This window comes from Tachysurus fulvidraco, chromosome 7 (assembly GCF_022655615.1).
Source record: "Tachysurus fulvidraco isolate hzauxx_2018 chromosome 7, HZAU_PFXX_2.0, whole genome shotgun sequence".
In the NCBI taxonomy this organism is placed as follows: Eukaryota; Metazoa; Chordata; class Actinopteri; order Siluriformes; family Bagridae; genus Tachysurus; species Tachysurus fulvidraco.
The window spans coordinates 26468394-26489145 of record NC_062524.1 but is presented as its reverse complement, the minus strand read 5'-3'; the positions used below and the strand labels follow the sequence as shown (position 1 = coordinate 26489145).

At 39.4% G+C, this 20752-nt stretch overlaps 2 protein-coding genes across 9 annotated transcripts in view; one reads left to right on the top strand and one right to left on the bottom strand.

Annotated features, from left to right (window-relative positions):
• The first annotated feature begins 341 nt into the window (after positions 1-341).
• Positions 342-11608, top strand: ltb4r (leukotriene B4 receptor). 2 transcript variants are annotated; one of them, XM_027158088.2, is made up of 4 exons: positions 342-498; positions 7975-8518; positions 9135-9411; positions 10266-11608. In XM_027158088.2, exons 2-4 carry the CDS (start codon positions 8010-8012, stop codon positions 10629-10631), a joined length of 1152 nt encoding a protein of 383 aa, XP_027013889.2. In that variant the 5' UTR covers positions 342-498; positions 7975-8009; the 3' UTR covers positions 10632-11608. The 2 variants fall into 2 exon arrangements, with proteins under 2 accessions (XP_027013889.2, XP_047672576.1); XM_047816620.1 differs by lacking the exon at positions 342-498 and adding an exon at positions 6722-7131.
• A 3667-nt stretch (positions 11609-15275) lies between these two features.
• The window catches only part of LOC113650058 (sodium/potassium/calcium exchanger 2-like), a 47454-nt gene continuing 41977 nt past the window's right edge, over positions 15276-20752 (bottom strand). For all 7 annotated transcript variants that reach the window (XM_047816633.1, XM_047816634.1, XM_047816637.1 and 4 more), the window contains one exon: positions 15276-20016. In XM_047816633.1, coding sequence (XP_047672589.1) covers positions 19767-20016 — 250 coding nt within the window. In that variant the 3' untranslated portion in view covers positions 15276-19766. The remainder of the gene's footprint in view (positions 20017-20752) is intronic.

The window sequence follows — 20752 nt, the reverse complement described above, 5'->3', positions numbered from 1 at the left end:
CGCATACAGAACGACTAAAGAAAGAATGTGCAAAAGTTTTGGCCCCAATACAGAATTGGCTGCATTGAGATCTAACAAAGACAACGGCTAAGTAGACAAAGTAGATATTATTTGGTTGGTGTTTTTCTGTTCACAATGAAGTGAGTTTGAGTGTGAGTGTGTGGGGGGGTGAGTGTGTGTGTGTGTGTGTGTGTGTGTGTGTGTGTGTGTGTGTGTGTGTGTGTGTGTGTGTGTGTGTGTGTGGGGTTGGTGCTGGCAAGACTAATTTGAAAGAAAACACATGTTCCTCCTTGTGTGTGTCTCGGTTTGTATTACACCACTTTCTTATGAAAGACAGAACCAAGTAGAAAGAAAAAAGGATGCACAGTTACTAAAGAGCTGGCGAGGACACACACACAGACACAGACACAGACGCACACACACACACACACACACACACACAGACACTGATATTCAGAAGGACGGAGGCTTCATTCTCACAGGCTGCTGCTACTGAAGGTAAGATTTATGTAAGAGTTGAAGTGTACACACTTCTGTGTGTGTGTGCGTGTGTGTTGGCAGTCATCCATCTGCAAGTAAACCATCTCTTTTTTAGTTTGTCTTATAATTTATTTACATTTACTATTTAATTTTACTTTTTTTTTTTTTTTTTTTTTTACAAAAGTTTCACCTGAAATCAGTTTGTTCATTTTTCAGAGCAACAATTAAACTCTCTTCTTTCAACGTGTGTCTGTAAACACGAGCTTTGACAAATTATTACAAAAGCAAATTATTACAAGAGATTTAAAATTGCTGCATAATTAAAAGAAAAAAAACCCTCACACTGTCATAGCGGATGCTAAAATGCTTAATGCAGATGACTGAAATTGTTGTCTTTATCCATGGCACTGAACCATTTACATTTAAATCGTTCAAACTAAAGAGTCAAACCCGTCTGACAGAACGATGTACGTGGTATCAGATCTGCATGCATTTGAAAATATGTCTTTGTGTTTCATCAGTCTTGGAAAAAAAAAACCTGCCATTGTTACTTCCTGTTACTAAAAAAAATTATCTTTTTACTGCAGGTTGCATGACTCAGTGTGTTAGGAGAGAAATCGAGATCACACATTTTCTTTGTGTTCGATCTCTATACCAATGCTGTGACTTTGATACCGTCTCAGTATGTTAACTTCATGTTCCCTGTTTATTCATCAAAGAGACTCGAGTCATCGCTGAACATCCTTATCTGATCCTGCTGATTTCCAGTAAACTGTCGTTGGTGGAAAAATATTTTAACTTAGAACTTTATTATTTATTTATTAAACTACAGACCATGTCACGAGTACACAATGTGACTTAAAGCCAATTCGAATTATTTGTATACGTCGAACGCCAATGAATTTTACTTATATACTTAAAACAGTAATATATATAGAAAGAAGTCTTCTCGGGTCTAAAGAAATGTTCCCGACCCGACGTGACCCGAATCACTTTTTACCGGAACCCGGTGTGCAAAATTTATTGATATTTTTTTTTAAGAAAGACCCGACCCGAGACAAACCCGAAAAAATTAGACCCGAGTCCTACCCGACGGCAATTTTATTTTAACCCGACTGGACCCGAATGTCGCATAACTCTACACTACAGTAACACGTGATACTTTTAGGCTCGGGTCTCGGGTCGGACCTCGGGTTTTCGGATCTAAGTGGACCCGTGAAGACCTCTAATTGAGATATCCACTTTAAATATATAAATGACTCAGTGTTGTAATGTAACGGAGTACAAATACTTTGTTACCGTACTTAAGTAGCAATTCACGTATCTGTACTTTACTTCGCTATTTAAATTTGTCAACTTTCACTTTTACTCCGCTACATTTTCTAGATAAAATGTATACTTTTACTCCACTATATTTCCACTAAGCGTCTTCGTTACTCGTACAAAATAAAATCAGAAGAAATGTGTGCGACTGCAATAAGGGAGGTTTGGTGAATCACTGCGCCTAGATTGCGTTACGCAGCTCAGCACGCTCTATTTCAGCGAAATGTTGCCAAAGAAGCAGTGGTGGAGACAGAGGGGTGTCCGGGTGGCACTGTCAGACACGCGGGGATAAAAGACCCAAATGCAGGATAGCTATAATTTATTTAAAAAAAAAAAAAAAAAAAAAAACACGAAACATGGACACCGACTGGCGACACGACAACAAAGGACCAGTGGCGGAGCCAGAGATATTTCATAGGGGTGGCCAGGCAGGGCAGCACTTACACTGGGGTGGCACAGAAAATATCATTATGCAAACAAACAACACTCATCTAACCTTAAAATACTTTTTTAAAAGTATAGGTGACAAAATTACTATGATGTATGATGTGCCATACTTTAATTTTAATTAAATTCATTTAAATAAAAATGATTTAAATTCACATTAAATGTATAGTCATAATTCAACCACATGTTTTTTTTTAAACTATTTGAACAAATAAAACTTATGAAATTCACTTTGAAACCAGAATTTATATCTCCTCAAATCTTTAAACAAATCAAATAACCATCTTTTTGATTTTATAACCCACCTGATAGGATGTGTTGTAAAGTAAAAAGTGCACACATCCTTTACTCAAGTAGAAGTACAGATACTCATTTTTTAAAAGACTCCAGTAAAAGTAGAAGTAGTGACTACACTCTTTTACTCAAGTTAAAGTAAAGAAGTATGGGCTCTGACATGTACTTAAGTAAAAAGTCGCCGTTACTACTACCTGTTTAGTGTCATTCTGGTAACTGGACGTCATGTTTTATTTATATGTTTTATATATATAGTGTGTGTGTATGTATATGTACTGTATATAAATATATAATTTTGGAGTCTGCTGATGGATATTTGTGTTCATCAGCCACAAGAGTGTTACAAAAGGCAGGCACTGATGTAGGTGAGGTAGGGTGGAGTCAGTGTTCACATTCATCCCAAAGGTGTTCAGTAGGGATGAGATCAGAAAACAACCACATATAGCAGGAAAGATCAAGTGACCCAATACTTTTGGAAGTATAATGTATACCAAGTGTATCACCAAGGCCATATCCCAAACTGTAGGGAGATTCCAGCTCTGTCCTTGAAAACAACTCAAAATTATTGTGATGTTTTACAAATGACAAAATTAATGTTAATTAAATTAAGCACTTCGTGTTTTTTGGGTTGACACCAGGGGCGGTTCTAGGATTTTGTACGAAAAAAATGCCATGCATTTGTTTAGTCAAGACATTATCTTTTCCCACAAGATCTTGTTGAGCTTTAACAATATGGTCGTTTTTTCCTCTGCATTAGTGACATTAGCATATTATCCAACTTTGGTAACTCAAAATCAAATTCTGGGATATCTTCCACAAAACCTAGTTGTTCCTCTGGATTCAATGACAGCGTTTGTTGGGTGATATTCACATATGGGAAGTAATACTGTCCTATTGACCAAGCTGTATCTGGTGTTATACAAAATGAGGTATCGTTCATCTGACAAAGTGTCTGGTTATCATTAACAGACAGAGAATTGATCAAGAGTTGTGGTGACACATGTTTTCCTGTTTGAAACTATTACTCTTGTAAAATTATTGTGGACGTGCGTTAGATTGATTTCAAAAGCCTCATAATTAGTGTAGGGTGCCCCACATAATGGTTGTTTTTCCAAGGCATCACACTCACAAATAAAACCAATGTAGTTTTGTCACAGCGTTCCATGTCCAGTCCTCACCATTCTCCTGATGGTAACTGTGTGATAAACCTAAAAGTCCTTAAAGTCCATTCTTTAATACATTCTTCTGTAATATTCCCAAATTGTCCATGCTTAGAATCCTTTCAAATAATTCTTCAAATCCTTTCCAATCCTTGAGATTATTTACTTGAAGATGTTCTCTGAGGAGGTGATGAACTGGTTCCAACATCACTGCGATACCTCAGGAACGCTGTTGTCGAGAAGACCTTATACATTCCTGTTACGCTGTTCATCTGGGTCTGGAGATCATGCTGTAAGGTTCACCGAGACGGGAACCTGGATCCGTTGTAGATAAGCACTTTAGGACAGCGTTGGGCACTGCTGTCACGATAGCTGCCTTCCTAGTCCATTCCCCACATCTATTTCTTTTTGACCTGAAAAACACTTGAAAACATAATGAATTTATACCCCCCCCCCCTTTTTTTAAAACACAGCACACCAAACCCATTACAAACACATACAACATAAATCACCTTCCTATTTACATGGCCCTGATGACTGCCATCAGCTTTTTATGATATTAATTGTGGAATGATCTCTTACCAGGTTGACGGTTTTTAGTTTTGTGATGTGAATCTCTGCGTGGTCTCTCCTGGTGAGCAGACCATGGGCCCTCATTTTGGTAATTATTTACCACAACGTCATCACTACTTTCACATTTGTGATGGTGCACATTCTGACCAGAATGCATTTTGTTTTTCTGACTTTGCCAAATTTGTTGGGTAGTTTGGTGAAAAATACCAGGCAAGGAGTTACACAGATTTTTGAGCTCCTTTCTCAGTCTGTTTACTGTAGCCTATAACTGGTTTAAATCTGTGTTGGGGCCTGATCTCTTAAGGGAAAATTTGCATTCCCTTGAAATATGTCCCTCTTTGCCACATGAATAACAAACCAGGGGGTTATCAGGGTTACGAGAGGGTAGTCTTTCCTTTCTATCTTCAGTTGTGTAGTTCTCATTTTTCCAGGAAACCTGGCTGGCTCTATTCTTATTGAGATTTTTAACACCTACTGCTGAAACAGGATGGGATCTCTTTGAGTTAGCATTGTTGTTGAAAAACTGTGTCATTTTAGCAATGATGTCGTTATAATCAGAGAGATGGGTTACAAACATCGACACAGCAGAACGGTTAAGTGAGTCACATTTGTTAATCAAAGCAGATTTAAAACTGACATCATTCGGTGTGATGTCAGGATTGCTACTGAAAGTTTTAAATGTCTCCAATAATCACTCTGAAAATGCCATGGATAAAAAAAAAAGTCTAATGGATCTTGTTTGGCAGGAACAAATTTACCAATACTTTTAATCACAGCTTCTAGCTCATTGGGTTTAAACCCTCTGACCATAGTTGTGGTCATTGGTTCCTCTGCTCTTTCACTAGCACCCACAGTTGTAGTCAAGTGAACTGGAGCCATGGGGAACTTAACTGTACAGTCAGAGTATTGACTGCTGACTGACTGTGAATCTCTTTCTGAGTTCCCATCACTGTCTAACATGTCAGGAACTTGATTACTCCACAAACCACATACAGATATCTTACTGGTGCTAATTTCATTTGTGCCATTTTTTAAAAGGAATTGACAAGCAGACTTTGCATCCTCTAAATCTGTGAACAATTAAGCATGTGGTTGTTAGTTTTAAGGCGTGCAATCTCCCTCTGCATCCTAATCTTTTCTTCTTTCCAGAGTATTTCACTCATCTTATGATACTTCTTAGGAATGAGCTCTTTTTAGATGTGTACGTTGGAGTGGAATTTGGCTGCAATTTCTGTAATTTCTTACAATTTCATCTTTAGGGGGTTTTAGCCCTCAGTGAGAATTTAAAACAAGAAGAGTTCTATATTATATATTATATGACAACTCTGGTAATAAGAATAGTGACATTTCACTGCTTTTGGTTGCCGTCTTTGCGTCTTTCCGCCGATTAACGTTATAGATAAACGCCTCCAGCTCTGACTGCGCGTGCACGCTGCGCGTACCTGTGCTTTTCCGTTCAAATACAGCAGACAGCTGAAGTAAAACGTTGTCCGAAAAATAAATAGTGGAGTAAAGTACTGATACTGATACAGTAACGAAGTATTTTTACTCCGTTACTTCCCACCTCTGCTGCTCACACACTCGAATTTGCAATTAATTAATCAGACCCATGAGGAATAGGTGTGCAGAGGCAGGGAGGAAGAGGCGAGGGCGGGGCAGACACGTGAACACAGAAAGTAAACACAAAGCACATCGCTAAAGTCCGGGCTGAGTCCTGACAGAACACCTCTGACATCTGATTGGCCACCTCAGGTCCCACACCGAATTTTTATTTGATAGCATTGGAAGTTTGGTGCTGATTGACATATCATTTCACCTATAAAAAGATGTCTTCGTTTGACGTTTGGTCGCGGCGTCGCTCAATATTTTTAATCCATCAATCAATTACAGGAAATAGTTGAGAAGTAGAGAAGAATACTGTAACAGACTAATACTAAAACATCAAATTTCGGTAAGTTTTCAGGTTAAACATCAGGATTTAGTTTTCCAGAAAAATATTTCGAAAGTTACGTCGCTATTTAAATTGACGTTAGACGCTATTACGTCGCTATTTAAATTGACGTTAGACGCTATTACGTCGCAATATTGTATAAATTGAAGTTAGACGCTATTACGTCGCAATATTGTATAAATTGAAGTTAGACGCTATTACGTCGCAATATTGTATAAATTGACGTTAGACGCTATTACGTCGCTATATAAATTGACGTTAGACGCTATTAAGTGGCTATATAAATTGAAGTTAGACGCTATTACGTCGCAATATTGTATAAATTGACGTTAGACGCTATTACGTCGCTATATAAATCGCTATAACACATTAATTAGACAAGAGAGATCGGTTCGTTCCCCAGTTTAGCCATAATATACATTACGTTGACATTTGTGCTAGTTATACACGTATACAGTGCAGTGTCTGTGTGTAAGTCTTTAACTGTTTAGTTAATATGAGGTAACTATATATTGATCTGGTAATGTTAATCAAAAGATTACTGCAATCGCAGACAGTCTGTTAGCTATCATAAAGGTGATTAAAGTAGTAATTTGTGCTGACAGTTGATTTTAAAGTGCAATTATTATAGTGGGATTTGTAGTTAGAGTTCAGTTTGAATTAAAAAAAAATCGGTATTTGATGCTTAAATGTATTATATCCGTGTGTCATACTTTTACATAGGGTCAATAAAAAATGAAAAGAAAGGCAGAGACATCGGACGTCATTTTAAAGACGCAAACACTTACAGATCAAGTGCAAACAGACCCCAGACCCCAGCCCACAGGCCCTACATCACCACAGTACCCCAGAGCAGCTTCCTGCCTGATGCTAGTAGTCAGACTTCACCAGAACCACCAACAGGTTTGAGAACCCACCAGGCAGTCAGTCAGTTAGTCAGTCACATGTCCAGTTCAGATGGTTTCATCAGTTTAGGCTTTACAGAAAAATGTAATTAGATGTTGATGTATATGTGACATACACAAGATAAAATTATAACATAATATATTATAAATTATAAAATAGATTATGAGAGATATATTCTACCTGTAATGAGCAATTATGGGATTCATCCATGCTCCTTGTTAGGGTAATTTGTGTCATAGTCTGTGTGCCTTGGCCACCCCCTCGCCACCCCATTTGCAAGAAATGTTTCTGTACATTGGAATGAAAGATTCTTCCTACCGGATGAAGTGCTTCTTATGCCTACTGAAAACTCATAAGGTTCCTCTGTTTCATCTGTAAGCTCACTTTCCCAGTGTAGAAAGATGGCTGGGTGATTTTGCAAAAAAAAAAAACTCCAAATGTTAAATCATGGAGAGTTATGTAACTAAGAGACATTTTGTAACTGGGAGACATGATGTACCTCGGAGACATGATGTAATTTAGAGCCATTTTGTAACTGGGAGACATGATGTAACTGGGAGACATGATGTAACTGGGAGACATGATGTAACTTAAAGCCATTCTGTAGCTTAGAGCCATTCTGTAACTGGGAGACATGATGTAACTGGGAGCCAAGATGTAACTGGGAGGCATTCTGTAACTGGGAGCCATTCTGTAACTGGGAGACATGATGTAACTGGGAGCCAAGATGTAACTGGGAGGCATTCTGTAACAGTTTAGTGGAAGTGGAATGTAATTTCACAAAACAGTAAATTCATGATATCAGCATGTGTTTGTTATTATTTTTCCATTTCTTAACAGCATTTGTGGGATCTTTGTTTTTCCCGAACCTCATCATGGCCAGTGTAACTGTCAGCCCTCTTCCTGTCCTCTCGAACTCAAGCTTCTCCACAGCGACATCCTCCAGAGCCTCAACGTCATCCCATCAGGCTGGAATAACCATCCTGGTCCTTGCCTTCCTCCTTGGCTTTCCTGGGAATCTCTTTGTGGTGTGGTCGGTGCTCTGTCGCGTCCGGCATCGCTCTGTTACATGCCTCCTGGTCCTGAATCTGGCTGTGGCGGACGCTCTGGTGCTCCTGAGTGCCCCGTTATTCCTGCGTCTGCTGGCTGGAGGGCAGGGCTGGGAGTTCGGCTCGGGTATGTGCAAAAGCGTGCACTACCTCTGCTGTGTCAACATGTACGTTTCGATTTATCTGATCTGCCTGATGAGCCTGGACCGCTGGCTGGCCGTCATCAGACCCTTCCTGTCTCAGAGGCTGAGGAAAAAGAGTACACTCTACATCATCATGTTGGGGATCTGGATCATGGCCTTCGTCATGGCTTTACCCATGCCCTTCTACAGAAGGTTTGTATCTGTGTGTGTCTTTTATAGCATGATAACCTCCTCTCCTAGACTTAAGTGACTTTTCATGCTTCAAGTCTTCTTAGATGGTCGATTATATCCTTACAGATTATTAGTGTTTAGCTCAGAATTGTTAGCACAGCACCAGCTTTCTCAATACTTCCTCAATACCAAAACTTCCATAGAACCTTTAAGATAATTCACAACTGTTATATCAACATTATATTTTGACACTTTTGGATGCTGTTCACTGACAAATCAACTCGGTTACTGGGGTGTGTTTAAAAGGAGAAAAATACAAGTTAGCGTACTAGCTTCTTACTAGCCGGCTAAGTATTTTTTGCAAAGCTAGGTGAACATTTATAAACTTTCATATAATGGTTATTGAATCTTCAAGCTCATGTTTAAAGTGATGATCTATACACAAGCACAACGTGTGTCATTCCTTTGTCATGTCTGGTGGTACAATGAGACATTTTAGCCTGTGTTATAATCGTGTTACAACACGTCTCTGGATCTGTGCTAATTTAAAAGCCTGAGTTCTGATCTGGTGATTTGACCCAAAGACTGGACCGTACTATGAGTCATTTCTTTTCCTCTTGTCATCTCTTCATCCCAGTAACATGCAGCCCTACCTGCATAAGAACGTTTCCATTTATCTCTGCAATCCCTACCACTGGGACAGCATGAACCATGAAATCTTCCAGTACCTGATGGAGACGCTGCTGGGTTTCCTGATCCCCTTCACCTTCATCGTGTTGTGCTACGGCGCCGTCATCTGTCGCCTGCGTGGCGCCATGTTTCATGGCAGGGTAAAGGGCAGCCTCCTCATCTTCCTCATCATCATGGCTTTCACCATCTTCTGGCTGCCGTACCATGTCATCAACATCTTACAGGTACACGCTTTAAATCGGAGAACATTCAACACAGAGATAAAGCTAGGAGATCAAAAGAGATACGACAGAAAACTTTCATACCGTCAAAAAAATATTCTTAAGAAACAGTGGCTCCGTGCTTAAGGCCTTAAGTAAGGTAGTACATACATGTACAATGTTATAAGATTATATTATATATTTTTAGTGTAGAGTTCTGGAGGTGCGATATTTATTTCTTTTACTTTTATTATTTATATTCATTTTTCAATATTACATACATTAATAGTTTACTTATAAGTAACGATACACATAAGTAGCATAAATCATAATGTTTGTCCGGTTTCCTCCCCCGGTCCAAAGACATGCATGGATGCACTGGCATCTCTGGAAAATTGTCCGTAGTGTGTGAGTGTGTGAGTGAATGAGAGTGTGTGTGTGTCCTGTGATGGGTTGGCACTCCGTCCAGGGTGTATCCTGCCTCGATGCCCGATGACGCCTGAGATAGGCACAGGCTCCCCGTGACCCGAGAAGTTCGGATAAGCGGTAGATCATGAATGAATGAATGAATTCTGGATCCTGGTTGATTTGACTCGGAGCTGAAGTCTGCTTAATTCACAATGGCGTCAGTTACTACAACAAACATGAGAGACAAAGGAAACATCACAAAGTGTCTCAAAGAAAGACCATTTTGTGTGGTGTGACTGTGTGAAGCGTGGTCTTGCTTCCAGTTTCATGAGGTTTATCTTAGTAGGTTTGAGTTTAATGCCTTGTTGTCATGGCAACACGCCAGACAATAATAAAATGCTCAATAATAATAGCCATGGGAATGATATAGTCTTATTTTATCTTATACACTCCTTTATTCTATTTTTTAGGTGATTGGTCTGCTGGTCAGTGGTCCGGACCGCTCTCATCTCTACAAAGTGGCTCTTTCGATTCGTCCCAACGTCACTGCGTTTGCGTTTTTCAGCAGCAGCGTGAACCCTGTGCTATACGTGTTTGCTGGCGGCCCGCACATCCGCCGCGCCGGCCTCGGCTTCATGGCCAGGCTGTTCGAAGGAACCAACTCGGACCGCTCGTCCATCTCCGGACGACGATCCACGATCCACACGAGCAGCTCGATGCTCGCGAGGATGTCGGTGAGAGGCCCGGATAGAAAGAAGAGCTGTGTAGTGGAGGAGCAAACAATGGCGATGAAGCCTAACTGTACAGAGGAGCTGAAGACTCTCACCATGCCGTGATTTTGCAGACACCCTTAACCAGAGTGACTTCCATTTTATTTCAATTTACACAACTAAGGGCCCAGCTCAGGGGCCCAGCAGTGGCAACATGATGGACCTGGGAATCGAACTCATGACCATCCGATCAGTAATCCAAAGTCTTAACCACTATGCTACCACATGCCACAGCTGAGCTTCATTAAAATGTCTCCCCTCCCCCACACACGCACTTCGATATGCTTTCTATGCAGTATATGACTCAGGACTGTGACCTTCTGCTGCAGCTCCTCCGGGTGTTGGTAAGTTTGGCTTGTTTGTGGTGTCGTGTAACAGACGGGTAGAAATTTTATTTTGATCTGATAAAGTTGTCGTGGTTTCTTCAAACACACGTATTTGCTTTTTTGTTTGTTTGTTTGTTTGTTTGGTTTGTTACCCGAATCCTTCATATCAGGAGTGTAGGTGTGTTTACTACAGACAGGAATTACAACCTGGATTGAGAAAAGAGCAGAAAGCTCAACGGTGTTTAATAAAAACATCGACTGTACAGCAAAATCGCTCTCGTTACCATTTAAAATGGTTTTACGCTTCAACACTCCAACACCGGACACGATGCATTTTTATTCTGTAAACCTGCTCCTTAGGCTCCCATTAATTCTAAATACGTTCATAAAAATAGAAAACATTTCAGAGATCATTTCCAAAGTCAGAGTTTAGGAAATTTCTACAAAAATTCTGCAGATGCGGTTGAAATGAGGTTGTTCCTGTGGTTATCCCCTCGTCCCAGAATACTTTGCACACCACATAGATAAATGTTTTTTTTTTTTAAAGATATTTTTTTAATGTATGAAGAATATATTCCCATAACGTGTATTTATGTTTTTTACGTGTTTCATATATTTAAAATTTCTTATCTCTTTTTTTTTTTTTTTTGTTATGGGATGTAACTGATGACTTGATAAATAAATCGAGATTAATAAAAAAAAAAAAAAGGATTTAATCATCTCATCTTATCGATGTCTTTGATTCGATGGCTGTGGAATTGTGGTAAAATAATTCATGTAAAACGTTAGAGAGCTGATGAACATCTCTGATACAGAAGAACGTTCTTGTGAGAAAACTTCACACTTCGCACGGGGAAGGATTTTTATCTCTTATCCCACTTAATCGCTTTAGCTGATTACTGATTTGCTGAAATAAACAGATTTAAATCATTTGGGGTTTATTTAGCACATTTGTAGTAACAGCTCCATCAGAGGGACATGTTCGCTGGGTGTTAAAAATGTAAAATGTCATGGGAGTAAACAGGTATAAACAATTTGTTTTTCTTTTTTTTTAGGGTTTTTTCCCCTCGATTTTATGAGTTTTCTTTTCCAGTTTTATTAAGATTATTATGATTATTATTATTTTTTATAAATAAAAATGTAAATTTTTATTAGTTTCTTTCCTGGAATTTTATAATCGTGTTTTTAATCACTTTTTAAAACATTTTTTTTCCAAATGTGTATTTTTCCTGAATTTCTAGTTTTTTGTAGTCCTTTGTAATCCTTTAAGTTTGTATTTTTTTTTTTGTTTTTAGTATTCCTTTGTTTTTTCAGTCAAGTTTTGGTTTCTTCATCTGAAAACATGTAATAACTGATTATTAAATGTAATAATATTACAATTATTTAGTCGGTTTTTTGTATTTTTTAGGAGCTTTGCTGTTTTCTCGTATTTGCTTTTTCATAAAACTTTGTTCAGATTTTATTTTTGTTTGTTTGTTGTTCCTTTACACTCAGGGAGAATTAATGCTGAAGCCTTTTGTAATGATGTTTATGTCACATTTACAGTAGACAACTTTACAGTCAGGACTTTCTACTAGTCAGTTTTCCACCTCAGGAAAGTCTTCAGAGTCGCTGTTGCATCTAGATTGAGGTTTCTCTGTAACCACAAAAGAAAGCAGGTGAGAGACAGAGACAGAGAGAGAGAGAGAGAGAGAGAGAGAGAGAGAGAGAGAGAGAGAGAGAGAGAGAGAGGGTGAGAGAGAGAGACAGAGAGAGAGACAGACAGACAGACAGTGAGAGAGAGAGAGAGAGAGAGAGAGACAGAGACAGAGAGTGAGAGAGAGAGTGAGAGACAGAGAGAGAGAGAGTGAGGGAGAAAGAGGGAGAGAGAGTGACAGAGAGCGAGACAGAGAGAGAGAATGAGAGAGAGAGACAGACAGAGAGAGAGAGAGAGAGAGAGAGAGAGAGAGAGAGAGAGAGAGACAGAGAGAGACAGAGAGAGACAGCAAACCCTTTTTCATCACGCTGATCACTAATTATTTTCCTACAACAGATTGACACTTTAATAACCTGTCGCTTGTCTTTTTCTCTCTTCTTTTCTCTCTTCTTTTCTCTCTTCTTGCTTCTCATCTTGACTTTGCACTTTGTTTACTTGAGTTTAACGGTTTTACAGGTAAGTTTTTCTGTTCTTCGACTTGTCTTCGTCTTTGTAGCTGCTATGTAGTTACCCGCCCCCCCCCCACCGCCACATAAAGTTTCTTAATGAACTAATTCATTTTATTTTAACCAGCAGCAGAATGTAACTAGCAGATGATCTGATTTATACTTTGATAAAGATAACCGTATAAAGGCTTGTCGGTCTCGGGGGCTTCTCCATTCAAACCAGTACTGAATATTTACTCCTCTGAGATGGAAGTTGTGGTTTCTTGTTTGTTGTTTTCACTGCTTTCCTTCTTTATTCTGTGGTTTTGCTTCTTTCTGACTGGCTCAGCACTTGCGGCTGTGGCTTGATTGTTTTGTTCTGTATGCTTTCTTGACTTTGCAGTTTAATTTCACACCTCTGAACCAGCACATGAAAGTTCTCTCAGCTTCACACAAGGCTTCACAAAACCTTTGCAAATGCAGTATTCTTATCAATTTTCCGTCGTGTAGCCAAGCGTCGTTACGCAGACCGAGCGTTAACGGTCAGATCAGGCAAAGCGGCATTACATCCTGTTACTGTTACAAATTCATGAGCTGAAGAAACAACACAAGACTGAAAAACCACGAACTTCCACAATGGCCAAAAAGAAGTTGTAACATCAGTCATGTAACCAGAGGCAGTTCTAGCCCATTTTTTTAGTGTGGCTCCAGCCCCCCTGTCTGGGATCTCACTCAGCCACCCTAAATCTATAAGTATAATTCTTATTATCATAAATAAACAATAAAAATTACGTTAAAATCCAAGACATTTCGATGAAAAATAAATGATCAGTTTGATCCAGGAGCGATTTTTTTTTTACTTTGCTTTTACGCACGTGCGTTGTAGTCTTTCAATAGTGCGTCTTCGGCTGTCTGCTTTATTAGAACGGAGAAGCACAGGTACGCGCAGCGTGCACGCGCAGTCAGAGCTGGAGGCGTTTATCTATAACGTTAATCGGCGGAAAGCCGCAAAGACGGCAACCAAAAGCAGTGAAATGTCACTATTCTTATTACCAGAGTTGTAGCACAAACAAAATATTAATGCAAACAATCCATTCAATACTAAATAAAAATAAGATTTATTGATTTGGTCTTTGTCTTGTGAATATTTATTTTATTAATGACTGCATCCATTGGACACACTGAGACTGGCATCATTACATCATGCATAAAATTTTGGTGTCCACTTTTACCATTTTAAATAACACCATAACTTTTGGCTTACTATGTAGTCATATAATATATAATATAAAACTCTTCTTGTTTTAAATTCTCACTGAGGGCTATTTGCTTTTCTTAACTCCTTCTCTAAATTGTCCATGTCGATGATTGAACGTCTTCCTCGTGTCTCGTTGGTTTCATCACTACTTCTGTTTTTCTCTACAATACTAGAGGTGATAGATTCATAGAAATGATCCAAAATACAAAAACGGTAATCCCCCCCCCCCCAGATGGTTGTATGTTCAGAGTAAATGTTGATATCGAACCCGTTTCTGCTCTCTGAGACACTCCGAGTGTTTGTTCATCTAAAAAGCAGCCCAGATTTCTCTTCAACACTAAAATTCAGTGTAAGATCATCAACAGATGGACAAACACACGTCTAAAACACACTGAGTCCTGACTCACTACAAATCAGACTCACAGAAACAACATCGGACGTGTATTTATTTTAATTAAAGTGAAAACGTCTCGTAAATCTGTTTAACACTATAGTAGTGGTTTAAGCTGCACGTCTCTGTGTTTCTTTCTGCTTCTTTAACAGTTTAACGGTATGTTTAAAAGAAAACTGGTCACTTGTCACCCTCTAGTGTGAGCACAGGGCAGTTGTTTACTCATTGTTAGAAAATTCATTCATTTCATTCATCTTCTACCGCTTATCCGAACTTCTCGGGTCACGGGGAGCCTGTGCCTATCTCAGGCGTCATCGGGCATCGAGGCAGGATACACCCTGGACGGAGTGCCAACCCATCACAGGGCACATACACACACTCTCATTCACTCACACACTCACACACTACGGACAATTTTCCAGAGCTGCCAATCACACACTACCATGCATGTCTTTGGATCGGGGGAGGAAACTGGAGTACCCGGAGGAAACCCCAGAGGCACAGGGAGAACCTGGCGGAGGCGGGAATCGAACCCCCAACCCTGGAGGTGTGAGGTGAACGTGCTAACCACTAAGCCACCGTTAGAAAACTGTGCATAATTAAAGTACTTCCTTAAACCAACCAGTTTTCATTATATTTACCTTTATTTCATTTATTACATACTTTTGCATTGATACATAGACTCTTTTCTTTTACACAAGTTACATGATCCAGTGTGTGTATATGTATATCTGTACACATTCAGTGTTGAGTGTGAGGCGTTAGCGTTAAACCCTATCTCTGTCATGATGATGATGATGATGATGATGATGAGGATGATTATGATGAACCGAGTGAGTCGCCTTCCTACCGAAAAGAAAGCCCCACAGTGCTGAGCTTGTGTAGAAAAAATGTTAGTTTTTGTCCAGAGAATAAAAATTTCCTGTTATTTCTCTCTTGAGCTGAAATCAACGCAACCTTCCAAGTAAACTGCTGTATATTACAGTGTCCTGCAAAGGATTAGAAATAAATACGGAGTCCTAAAAAACTCTGAAATGTGTTTATACAATCATTCACTAAGTGTGCAAAAAAATTTAATAAATAATCACTGCACTTCAAAAGGTTTGGGATATACCTGTAAATAATTATTATTGAACTAAAATATAAAGTTGATCTAAATAATAAATTAGAAACTAAGACATTTTATAAGTTTTAGACGAGTATGTTTTATTTAATACTTTATAATATTTTGGGGGAATGAAATTTTCATCAAATGCTGAGTCGGGTTCAAGTAATTCAAGAAAACAGATTGACCTGTAAATCTGTGTAAATAATAATAATAATAATAATAATAATAATAATAATAATAATAATAATAATAATAATAATAGTAATAATAATAATAATAATAATAATAATAATAATAATAATAATAATAATAATAATAAGCAAAAATGTACATTAAATTGAAAACATTAATTCCAAACATTTGAGAATGATCCGATTTCCAATATGAAGCTATTTTGCGGTCAGAAGTAATAATCTGTTATTAAAAATTCATTAAGAAATTGTAAAAATGCAATAAACAAACTTTACATTTTTTTAAATAATGTTTATAAGTTACTACTTTTGACAGGAAAATTAACTCCAAGTTTTTTCTCAGAATCTCAGATGAATATCTAATCTGAAGCCCAGTTGGAACTGCTATAGTCCCTAATAAATCCTCCATGTTTTTTTTTTTTGTTTGTTTGTTTTTTTAACATATTTAGGTTACAAATTGTTGAATTTTTAAACGCTGAAATCCAAACCATATTTGAAACACTTCTGGATTTCTATTGTATTTTTAAGGTCCAAGTTTCTATAAGATTATTATCTGAATCATGTTGTGTAAGTTCTATATGAGTAACTATAATATTATTATACATGATGGTGATATTTCTAAAGATCTTATTGTATATTTATCGATTAGCCAGTTTCTATTTTTTGGAGTTACCAGTAAAATGGTTAATTTCTAGATGCTCTTACTGTATCTAGAGTGACTTACATTCATACAACTGAGCAATTAAGGGTTAAGGGCCTTGCTCAGGGGCCCAGCAGCGGCCCTCTTTACTACACACACACACAGATGCACACATACATGTTTAACCCTGTGATGTATGTGTATCGGTGATGGATCTAGATTGTTCTAGAAACTATGGGGTATTACTCGATCAGTACGGATGGGGTTAGTATACAACGCTCTGTATGCCATGCTAATGAGATAAACGAGTCTGAATGGTTGCTAAGTTTTGGACCGTTATGTTCTGAGCGATATTCAGCATGTCATTGAGACCGAATAACGGAGCGTAAAAGTTCAGAGACTCGGTCCACGTCAGTCTGAACCTTCTGCTCTACAACCACAAACAGATGTATTTTGTCCCTTTGCTGTACAAAAACGTGTAGGAATCTCTACGAAGGAACTGGAGATGTGGCTCGTAGTGGAGTATTAAATGTTAATATCAACGAGAGTAAAGAATTAAGCTACATATTGTGAACTACGATCTGGAAATACTTTTGAAAATCTGTTAGCGTTTCAAGCTTTGAGTATTTTAATGAGATTATTGCACATAGCCTCTTCGGTGCGAGAGATTATATAATATATATTTATTTATTTCCATTTATTTATAGATATTTATATATAAGAACTATCTACAGGCTAGTTTGACACTGAACTATGTCTATAAGCGTCTACTCGGCTGTCCGCTCCTGTGTTTTATGTTTTTTTTTCCTCTTGCATACTATTTTAGGAGGCTAATCTATGTTATCTGTATACACAATAACATGCTTGAGGGTGAAATGGGTGTGTGTCGAGTCGCTGATCGTGAATCGTTTCTTTCTTTCTTTTTTTAAATCTTCTGGTGATTATTTTCAATACTGCACTTCAGCTAGTTCTACTCGCTATATCGATTATCAGAGCAACAGTCAGGTGGAATTGTGACTCGGGCACGTGACACAGGAAAAAGTAACTGAGTCGTAAAAAGGAGGTGGAGGATGGGCAGATGGGTGAGATGGTCAAGGGATGGGCAGATGGGTGAGATGGTCAAGGGATGGGCAGATGGGTGAGATGGTAAAGGAATGGGCAGGTGGGTGAGATGGTCAAGGGATGGGCAGATGGGTGAGATGGTCAGGGATGGGCAGATGGGTGAGATGGTCAGGGATGGGCAGATGGGTGAGATGGTCAAGGGATGGGCAGATGGGTGAGATGGTCAAGGGATGGGCAGATGGGTGAGATGGTCAGGGATGGGCAGATGGGTGAGATGGTCAAGGGATGGGCGGATGGGTGAGATGGTCAGGGATGGGTAGATGGGTGAGATGGTCAAGGTATGGGCAGATGGGTGAGACGGTCAAGGGATGGGCAGATGGGTGAGACGGTCAAGGGATGGGCAGATGGGTGAGACGGTCAAGGGATGGGCAGATGGGTGAGATGGTAGGGGATGGGCAGATGGGTGAGATGGTCGGGGGATGGGTGGGGAGTGTTGATAAAAAAAAAACATGACTATCTGCACGTACACAATAGTGCCCTGAATGCACTCCAAGTCTTCTTGTCACATCTTTTCCCCGACTGTCTGACCAGAACATTCACACTTTCATGAAAGGTAAAAACATCAGTGTCCGTCCCTGGAGCATTCGTTAGAGAACATCTCGAGCCAACGTGAAGCTGCACGAGTTAGGGCTCATGTAGCAAACGTAGCTCTGGATCTGACCTCGAAACATCACCCATGAGACGATCCTAGAGAAAATGCCAAGGTTTCAGATTCGATGAAGAGAATGCCATGCATAGTACATCCTGATCTGAATCTCTCTCTCTCTCTCTCTCTCTCTCTCTCTCTCTCTCTTGCTTAGCATTAAATTACAACACTGGTGCTGAGCGATCGTTTTATCCACTGTAAAAAAAAAAAAACCAATCTGTAGCTTTACATTTAAATTGATATTCTCAAAAAATGCTTCGATCTCTTTTAGTTCAACTGCAAATAAAAATCTGCTTGTTTTTTTTCCCACAAAAATGAACGAAACCCCAAATCAGCACGTTCTTCCTTTCCATCATCCATTATGCAAATTGGAAACTAAATATTTTCATGGGTCAAAGATACAACAGCAGAAGCTACTAACAGAAACTGAGAGGAAAAACCTGGAAAAGTTTACTATAAGTCACAGCTTCGTATTCTTCGTCGCGGTCGTTACGCAACGTAGCTATGAATTACCAAGTGATGACTTTTCTAGCTTAACTTTTCTTTTCTTTTCTTTATTGCTGTTTTGTAAATGTTTTTCAGAATTCGCTTCATCCCGTCGCTAACGATGCTTACGATTAACCGTAAGAGACTTTTTTTTTTATTTGCTACAGGTGGTACGAAAACGGTGTAGGTTTGTGCAATTCGTGGTGCAGTTTCCATGGCAACAGCACATCAGGTTCCTTTTTTTTTCATTCCGGTCATTAGATTATTTACCTGATTAAAAAGAAAACGGACCGTCTGATGGAGATTGAACCGAGTCTTATGATGAGAAATGATTTTCTTGGTTAGATGTTTCTTCTTCTTCTTCAGGTTTATATCACGAATAGATTTCGTAGAATTGCCCTAGTAAACATTTTTTGCTTTACGTTTAAGTTCAAACGTTGTGAGGATTTTTATAAGTGTAAAACTAAAATAGTATAAACGATTTAATAAAATAATATAAAACTGATATTTTATCAGCTACCTTATAGACTATTTTTGATGGTTCTTTTTCTCTACAGTTCCAGGAACCTTTTTGCCAGATTTTGACGTATCGCTCAGCACAAGCAGCTAACTAACTTTCCAAAAACACAACTATAGAAGATTCGTTGTCAAGAAGATCGCACAAGACACGAAGACATCCAGCGGTTCCAGGTGAGGGACGAACCGCCGGACTCTGATGAGAGGGAAAGCAGGTTTGGAGAGACATGGATGAGGCTTCAGGGTGTAAACAGACACTGATATGTTAAAGGGGTCAATTATTAAAGGAACTACAGCTTGAGGTTCAGGTTCATTTTCAACTTCCTGCTTCGATGAGAAGGGGCGGAGCTTCGCCGAAAGGGTGCTTTGCTGGACTGACGGTGCGAGTGAAGAGCGTCAGATGGAAACGGGGCAGCTGATGATCTTGTCCTCCAGCATGACGCTGACCACAAGGAAGACGACGTAGAGGAGGAACATGATGAAGCCCAGCAGCTTGCTCATCTTCCACTTGCATGCGGCAATAGAGATGATGACGAAGAGGAGCATGATGAAGAGGAGCACGATGGCACAGAAGAGGCCGTTGCTGCTCACCTCCACTGGACTCAAACCGTTCGCCAGAGAGAACAAAAGCCAGGGGAAGGGCAGCCTGTGGAGAGACAAGAGAGCACGACATCACCAGTACCTTCCAGTGACATTTATTCACTACAGTATACTCTTAAAAATAAAGCTGCCAGGAAGAACCAAAAAAAGGGCTTTTGCAGTGAGGCCATGGAACCAGTTTCGGTTCCTCGTTAAACATTTCAGTCAATGATTCTTAACAGAATCGCGTTTTTTTTTAGTCATTAAGAACATTTTCAGTCTAAAGGAACTTCTTCCAGGGGGACACGGTGGCTTAGTGGTTAGCACGTTTGCCTCACACCTCCAGGGTCGGGGGTTCAATTCCCATCTCCGCCTTGTGTGTGTGGAGTTTGCATGTTCTCCCCGTGCCTCGGGGGTTTCCTCCGGGTACTCCGGTTTCCTCCCCCGGTCCAAAGACATGCATGGTAGGTTGATTGGCATCTCTGGAAAATTGTCCATAGTGTGTGAGTGTGTGAGTGAATGAGAGTGTATGTGTGCCCTGTGATGGGTTGGCACTCTGTCCAGGGTGTATCCTGCCTCGATGCCTGATGACGCCTGAGAAGTTCAGATAAGCGGTAGAAAATGAACGAATGAATGAACTTCTTCCAGTACAGAGGATCTGTGCAGTGAAAAAGTTCCATGGAGTTTAAAGGTTCTGTGAAAGTGACGTGACATACGGCTAAGTACGGTGACCCATACTCAGAATTCGTTCTCTGCATTTGACCCATCCAAAGTGCACACACACAGCAATGAACACACACACA

Excerpts from the sequence above, each read along its gene's own strand:
- ltb4r (XM_047816620.1), top strand. The coding sequence starts at position 6,918 with ATGTATTATATCCGTGTGTCATACTTTTACATAGGGTCAATAAAAAAT. Across the intron at positions 7,132-7,974 it reads TTCACCAGAACCACCAACAG|CATTTGTGGGATCTTTGTTT; the intron begins GTTTGAGAACCC and ends ATTTCTTAACAG. Across the intron at positions 8,519-9,134 it reads CCCATGCCCTTCTACAGAAG|TAACATGCAGCCCTACCTGC; the intron begins GTTTGTATCTGT and ends TCTTCATCCCAG.